This window comes from Pteropus medius, unplaced genomic scaffold (assembly GCF_902729225.1).
Source record: "Pteropus medius unplaced genomic scaffold, Ma_sr-lr_union100, whole genome shotgun sequence".
NCBI classification, from domain to species: domain Eukaryota; kingdom Metazoa; phylum Chordata; class Mammalia; order Chiroptera; family Pteropodidae; genus Pteropus; species Pteropus medius.
Window position 1 is genome coordinate 337,049 of NW_024344433.1, and position 7,993 is coordinate 345,041.

General features: G+C 35.5%; 1 protein-coding gene across 9 annotated transcripts in view; it reads left to right on the forward strand.

Annotated features, from left to right (window-relative positions):
• TSGA10 (testis specific 10) overlaps window positions 1–7,484 on the forward strand; it is a 103,548-nt gene extending 96,064 nt beyond the window's left edge. For 7 of the 9 annotated variants that reach the window (XM_039872477.1, XM_039872478.1, XM_039872476.1 and 4 more), the window contains 4 exons: window positions 2,127–2,329; window positions 3,789–3,893; window positions 4,060–4,209; window positions 7,160–7,483. In XM_039872477.1, the coding sequence (XP_039728411.1) occupies window positions 2,127–2,329; window positions 3,789–3,893; window positions 4,060–4,209; window positions 7,160–7,184 (483 nt within the window). In that variant the 3' untranslated portion in view covers window positions 7,185–7,483. Of the gene's footprint in view, window positions 1–2,126; window positions 2,330–3,788; window positions 3,894–4,059; window positions 4,316–7,159 lie in introns of those variants that run through there. The other 2 variants (XM_039872479.1, XM_039872475.1) reach the window with 2 other exon arrangements.
• Window positions 7,485–7,993: the final 509 nt, after the last annotated feature.

Below are 7,993 nucleotides of genomic sequence, written 5' to 3' on the forward strand. Positions count from 1 at the left end.
TAAAAAAGGGCAAAGGGTCTCAGTAGACATTTCTCTATAGAATACACATAAATGGTCAATAAGCACATGAAAAGATACTCAACGTCATGAGCAATCAGAAAAATACAAATCAAAACTTAACCATTTCACAAGTACTAGAATAGCTCTAAAAAAAAAAAAAAAACCCAGTAACAAGCATTGACAAAGATATAGAGAATTCGGAACCCTCATATGTTGCTGGTGAGATGTAAAATAGGCCACTTTGGAAAACATTTTGACAGTTCTTCAAAATATTAAAAATAGGGTTACCATAAAGGCCAGAAATTTGAAGAGGAATAAAAACAAAGGTCCATGCGAAAAACTCATCCACAAATGTTCCTAGCATTTCTTATAATAGCCAGAAAGTATAAATAGCTCAAATGTTCCTACATCTATGCAAGGGAATGTTATTTGGCAATAAAAGTAACGAAGTACTGATACCTGCTAAAACATGGATGGCTTTGAAAACATTATGCTAAGTGAAGGAAGCCAGTCACAGAAGACCACATATACATTGTATTTAATTTATGTGACTTGTCCAGATAAGGCAAAGCATAGAGACAAGAAAGTAGGTTAGGGATACTTAGGGCTGGTGCTGGGTTGGCAGCAGGTATGGAGGATGTACAGAGTGGCTGTTAATGAATTCTGGGTTTCATTTTGAGATGATGAAAAATTCCAACACTAGATGGCGAGATTGTGATATAGATAGCACAAAGCTTTTAATATGCTAAAAAAAATTAATTGTACCTTTTAAATGGGTGAGTTTTATGGCATGTGAATTCTATTACAATAAAGCTGTTACCAAAAAAAGCAATGCTCCATTTGGTACTCCTCCCAGCAGAGTATATGAAATAGTCATTGCTCTTTTTAATATTAATCAATACACACTAAGAACTTTACCAATTTGATAAACTGAAACAATGATTCAACTGAAAGAGATTTTGGACCTTTAGCAATGTCTGGAGATATTTTTGATTGCTACGACTGGAGTAAGGGATGCTGCTGGGCTCGAGTGAGTAAGAGGCCAGGGATGTTGCTAAACATCCTGTAAAGCATAGGACAGCTCCCTATGCCAAGAAATTATCCAACCCAAAAGCTCAGTATCGTCATAGTTAAGAAACACTGGACTAGAAATAGCATCTTGTTTTAATTTATATTTCTTTGACTATTCATAAGGGTAAATTTTTTTCCATATGTTTACTAATTAGTTTGTAAATTTTCTGTTCATATAATTAGTTCGTATTTCTCAACAATTTTATGAGTTCCTTATATTAGTATGATATTAACTATTTTATTTGCTGAGTTTATTTTCTTCCAGTTGTTCTCTTGTAAATTCTGTTTATATTGATATCAATGTTTTTATATGATCAGACATCATTTTTTAATTGTATCTAGTCTAGAAAGTTCTTCCTCAACTGTCTACTCCTTCCCCAATAATTTCATTTTTTATTAAATTCTTTTTTCTTAGAGTTTTATCTTTTCACATTTAACTTTTTAAATGCATATGTAATTTGTTATAATGTGTATTATGAGATAAGGAATCATTTTTTTCTAAATAGTAACGTCTGGTTTCCCTCCTTTTGAAGAAACATTTGGCTTACAGAGCATATTCCAGGCTCAAGGTTACCTTAAAAAAAAAAAAAACGAAGCTTTCCAAGGTTTTGTGCAAGAGAGGGCATGTGTAACAACCTCTTGTCTTCCTTGACTGTGGAGTGCAATGACATCCATAGGTAGCTGAGTGTTTGTGACCTGCCTAACTCGGAACAAAGCAGTTGTCACAGATATCTCCATGTCATTCCTGCAGAAATATATAAGTAAATACCAAAGCTGGAAATAGAAATCGTTTGCAGTTTGGGTTTAATAAATCTTTACTTATTAATGACTTTTCTGATATTTTCAGAGAGTTGAGGAAAGTGATACTGTGTGCATGTATGTGTGTGTGGACACACATACATACACACAGCCTGGGAAGAAGGACACACTTTCTAATCAAGAAATTAAAAGGGGTTGTCAGTTTATAACGTACAGAAATGTTATGAGTTTCTGATAAATGATCAGTTAAGTGGATGAATGGGAATAAGTATAGATATCTTCTTATTATTGTACAGATGGAGAATGAGTTAGATTCTGCTCGTTCCGAAATCGAACTCCTCCGGAGTCAGATGACAAATGAGAGAATCTCCATGCAGAATCTAGAAGCTTTGCTGGTGGCCAATCGAGATAAAGAATATCAGTCTCAGATAGCACTTCAAGAGAAAGAATCTGAAATTCAGCTTCTTAAAGAACACCTTTGTTTGGCAGAAAATAAAATGTGAGTTGGTTAGCAATATAACATAAAGTCAGGTTTCTTAAATTTTGGGTAGAGCTTTGGATATAATAGGATGTCTGATCTAGAATATTGCCTTTAGGAATTATAACCAGATTAGAAAAACAAATACTTCTGAAGCCAGAAGAATGTTTCTACTTATGGAGCCACCTGGTATTGCTACTTAGTCTTTCCATTGTCATGTAGTATTTCCTTATGTAGCTGTAAGTGTATACCAGGGACCTAGAAGAACTGCACTCACAGAATACTGAAGACTTACTTCCCTCAGAGCATTGATTTTGGCTTTTTTTTTTTTTAAGAATCTCCAGCACTATTAGCATATTATTAAATGACCCTGGCTGGAAGATTAGGTAGAAATACCTCACAAAAACTGATGGGACCCTCAGCCTCTGTTCTCATCTATCCCATCTATCACACTTTTTCATCCAGCCTCAACTCTGTGCTCTGTCTGCACTTGGGACCTGCAGAAGCCTAAGAGTCACAGTCTTGGGAATCGGCCTCTCATAGGAGCCCCTGACCAAGCAAAGGCTGCAAAGTCAAGGCCAGTTTCCTTCAAAAACTGCTTTCAGGTTATGGCAGCTGCAACCGAGTCAGTCTTTTCAGTCACTGCAGTTGGGCTTTTGTGAGTCCTTAAACTGGTTCTACAAGGTCACATTCTCAAGCTGATAGGTGGAAACCTGCCGAGAGGAGCATGCCAAACTCTCACCTTAAAGGGTACATTCTGGTCAGACTAGCTGTTAAGCGCTATCACTTAGAACTGGTAAACATGATCAGCTTTTGTGTTCTTCATCTCTAAGTCTAGATTTCAGCGGGCTATAAGCAGTCCTGAAAGCAAGCAAAGAGGGTAGAATGTTCTGTGCACGCAGAGTTCATGTCTGCATTACCTTCCTGATGACAGTGTGCTGTTACAGGCTTTCGGAGGCATCGTTTAGCCCCAAGGAAGACCCTGTTAAACTGAAGAGATTTTGTAGTTTTAACAGTGTATGCAGATTTGGCAAAATTAATTATAAGTATATATAAAGCACATGGTTGATTTAATATATTTGTATATGCATATGTAACAGATCATATTAATGATGGGTGAACTCCAGTGCGGATTATTTGGTCATACTACTACCTTGCATGTAATACCTCACAGTACTTTTAAAAACGATTTGCCATAAATAGATATTACAGGTAGATAACGGATAATATTACTGCACTTAAACACGAGGAAACTGAGGCAGAGAAGGTTTAACTAATTAAATGTGACTATCACAGGCTGGGCTTCTTAAGTAGGCACCTTTGTTTACTTATGACGCCTAAAATCAGCAGCTACATCTATAAAAGCACAGTTGAGCTTGGATCCAGCGGAGAAGATGTTGCAGGCTGGCTCAGTGCGCTCCAGGAGTCCTGGCCGTGTTTTACATTTGATCAACTGTCACCTTTATATTCTCTTACACAGGGCCATCCAGAGCAGAGATGTGGCCCAGTTCAGGAATGTGGTGACGCAGCTGGAGGCTGATCTAGACATCACTAAACGACAACTAGGGACAGAGCGCTTTGAAAGGTAGGTTTCGTCCCCACCAGCCTGGGAAGCTGTGTTTCTTAGATAACAGCAGGATTGGGTTATTTCATGATGGTTAGGTTGTAAAGTATGACTTGAACTGCAGTTTTACAACACTATGAATAACGTCACTGGATATAAAATTTAAAGCCTCACTGCTTTGCTTTAGGGAGAGGGCTGTGCAAGAACTCCGCCGCCAGAATTACTCAAGTAACACTTATCACTTGAGTTCTACAATAAAGCCGAATACAAAATGCCACTCGCCAGAACGCGCTCACCATCGATCTCCCGACCGAGGCCTCGATCGATCACTGGAAGAGTGAGTGGTTTAAGGTCCATTCTGTGGGGACCACAGAGCAGTGTGCACGGTGACTGTCCAAGGGAGTCAGGACACTCACAGACCTGTTTAGACATGACTGCATGATTCTGTGTGTTCACATAAAAATAAAGTATTTTGATAATTAGTTTTGTATAAATAAATATGCTAAAGTGAAAGATTTCTATTTTTTCTAATGTTTACATAAATTATATTTTTAAAATCTGATTTTATTTCTACAACAATTTTTTCATATACTTTCATTAATGAAATATTGGTTAATTATTATAGTACCATAAAATACATATGCTCTAGGAAAGTAAGAAACTAATTTTTCAGAGGAAAATATTTTAGATATAGCCCCATATGTCACAAATTTTGTGAAAACATTTTTATCAGGAAATGTTTTCAAACTTACAAGGAGTAATAAAAAGAAAAATAATACAAAGAACATCTGTATACCTTTTACCTATACTTACTATTGTTAAAAATCTTACCCCATTTGCTTTTTATGAGACAGCATAGGTGCTGTTTTGTTCACTCACACTCTTGCACATGTGCTCGCTCTTCCACACATATACCATTTTAACAAAATAACCAATACTTCCGGTTCCAAACCACCTTCCCAGGCTTCTGCCTTGCCTTCTTCATTCTGTATCTGTATGCCCTTCCTTCTACAGTGGGAACCCTGGCTCAGCGTCACACATGTACTCGACAGCGTCAGCACGGTTAAGTACTTGCTCAACCCCAGAATGCATCTAAAACAGTTTCAAAATTTCTTCACCTGTGTCACTGCAGACCCACTTTTGAAAAAGTTTGTGCCTTGCCCAACCAAGTCTTGAGGCCATGTAGTCAAATACTGTGTTCAGGATTAACTCTTTTCCGTTTGCTGTGTTTATGGTATACATTTGAAATCACATTAGATTCCTTTGTTTCAATTTGCTTTCATTTTTCCCCTTTCTAGTTTTTTCCTTGATTTAATTTAATTTTTGAATATATAGATAAATATGCTTTCAAAAGTCGAAACTCTGCAAAAGTAATACTCAAAGAAGTGTCAGTCTCTCCTGTGTGCTCTCTCTCCCACCCCTGCAAGTGAGAGGAGCTTTTTTGTGTTTTGGTTTCATTTTCAATTTCTAGGGTTATTGCTTTGTGATTAGAGAATATTGTTTATAATATTTCTATTTTATGACAACTACTGATGTGTTCTTTGTACTTTACTACATGATCAATTTTTGTGAACAGTTCATATGCACTTAAGAAGTTATAGTTTTTCTTCTCAGGATATAGTGTGTATACAGCTAAAAGATTTACCTTTATAATTTCATTTAGTGCTTTTATATTGTTGCTTAATTTTTGTTCACTTGACCTGTTTTACTAAGAATAGTGTTTTAAAATCTCCTATTATTAGTATGCTTTTTATTTCTTTTTGTATCTCCTATAAATTTTGTTTTATATAAGTGGTTTGCTGTTTTATTTGTTGCACAGATATTCTGAACTGTCACATCTTCATTGTGGAATGTGGTCCTTCTAAGAAATGTCCTTTTCTGACACATTTAATTTTTTGGAGGGGAGAGGGGCTCATTACCTACTTCACCTGGCATTAGAGTTACGACTCTTGTTTCCTTACTGTCTCCGTTTGCTTGGTGAATCTTTGTCCATCTCTTTATATTTAGCTTTTTTGAATTACTGCATTGTAAGTATCTCTCTTGTATATAGTATGGATTTGAGTTTTGCATCATGATCCATTTTGAAATTCTTTTTTTTAAATAGGTGAGTTAAACTCCTTCACATTATTAACATGACTGTTAAATTTGATCTCAACTCTGACATATTTTCTTATGATAACTATGTTTATTATGTGATATTTACTATATTTCTTTCTCAGTTTGGTTATTCTTTGCTTTCAAACGTTTCTTTTGATATTGAGGAAGGTGTATGTTTTATTATAGTGGTTACTTTTGTACTAATACTTTTTTTAAAAAAATAGGGCCTTTAATCCTCTTTTTTTTTATTTAACTTTTGCTGTTAGTTTTAGATGATATCCTTTGACTGCCACCTGTTATCTAGACAACAAAGTACTTAATTTGTTTTCCTCCAACTACTCGTCTGCTTCCTGTCCCTATAGTTTTGCCTTTTCCAGGTTGTCATATGAATGGAATCATATAGTATGTAGCCTCTAATGGCTGACTGTCACTCAGCATGATGTATTTGAGATTTTCTAGGTTGTGTACATATCAGGTATTGTTGCATGTGCCTTTTAACTGCTAAATAACGTCCCATTGTGTGACTGTACTACAGTTTTGTTTTATTTTACTTTTTATTTGGAAAGGATTACAGTTCTACAGGTAGTTACAAAAATTGTACAGACAGCTCCACATGCCATTCCCCCAGCTTATCAATGGCACTCTCTGACAGACCAGGGAATCGACATTGGTACAATATGATTAACCCATAGGCCCTATTCAGTTTTCACTAGTTTTTACATGCACTTGTGTGTGTGTGCAGTTCTGCATACCATGCATATTCCACCAGTACAATTAAGATACCGAACTCTTCCATCAACATGAAGGAACTCACTCCTTCATGATAGTCCTTTGTAGTCACAGACCTCCTCACCTCCTCCTGCCTCTGGCAAACACTGATTTCTTTTCCATCTCTATTTCTGTCACTTTGTGAATGTTATATAAATGGAATCACAATGTCCATGATATCCATTCAAGTTGTATGTGTGAATGGTTCATTCTTTTTCATTGTTGAATATTACTCCATGATATGGATGTATCACAGTTTGTAAAAACTGAGCAAAAAAATACATTGTATCTACTTTCCTTCTCAGAAAGTAGGTGGAGAATCTTAAATATTGACAAAGTAATGTTAGAATGTATTTTTTATAAATGGTAAAATTGGTGAGTTAAAAATATTAATCTGCACAATGTTTTTTTCTCTCTCATAGGAATCTTTGCTATAGAGATTTCTGACACACGAAAAATTCTTCACATCCTTGGAAAAGGTCAAAGTTACAAACTGATTTTTTTTGCTACATGATTGCATTTATCTTTTGAATGCTTGACAATGTTAAATGTATTTATTAACTTTGTGCCTCTGAATCTCTGTTCTCATGTGCCATATTGCAGTGATCGGAGATGACTTATAAAAACAAAAATGCATATGGCTCTTTCTATCCATACGGTAATAGTGAGTATAAAACCTGCTCACTTCACTATTGAACACTGTTATGTTAACTATCCGGAGTAAATAAAGAAAGTTTATAAAAAGAGGGAAAAGTGTTTTTTACAAAACTGATTTCCTTTCCTTTCTTGGTATCTCAAATAATTGGTTGATTAAAATTTTTCTTTGTGATTTATGCTTTCATGTCTGGAGAAGTTGTGCCAAAATAGGCAAAGTTTACTGCTAGTGGCCTGGGACCCACTATTCCATTTTGGAACCAACCTGACATAAATTCCAGGCCATAATCTGACTTCAAAGCAGCAGATAATAGGCGTGTGCCAGGGTTTTAAAATTCGTAGTATTGTACCACTAACTGACATACATTTTCTACAATTGTGTTTACCCCTACTATTTTTTGAAAGGTAGGTGATGCTATATCTGTCAAGAATGTAAGATCGTAAAAAAAAAAAAAAAAAAAAAATCTGTATTTTTAATAAGTTTTATTTAAAACATTAAAGTACTGCAATCAACTTAATTGCCATTTTATTTATTTATTTATTTATTTGGCTTGTGGCAGCTGTCTGTTATATAGAGTAACAAATCCAGTGATGTTTCCCTA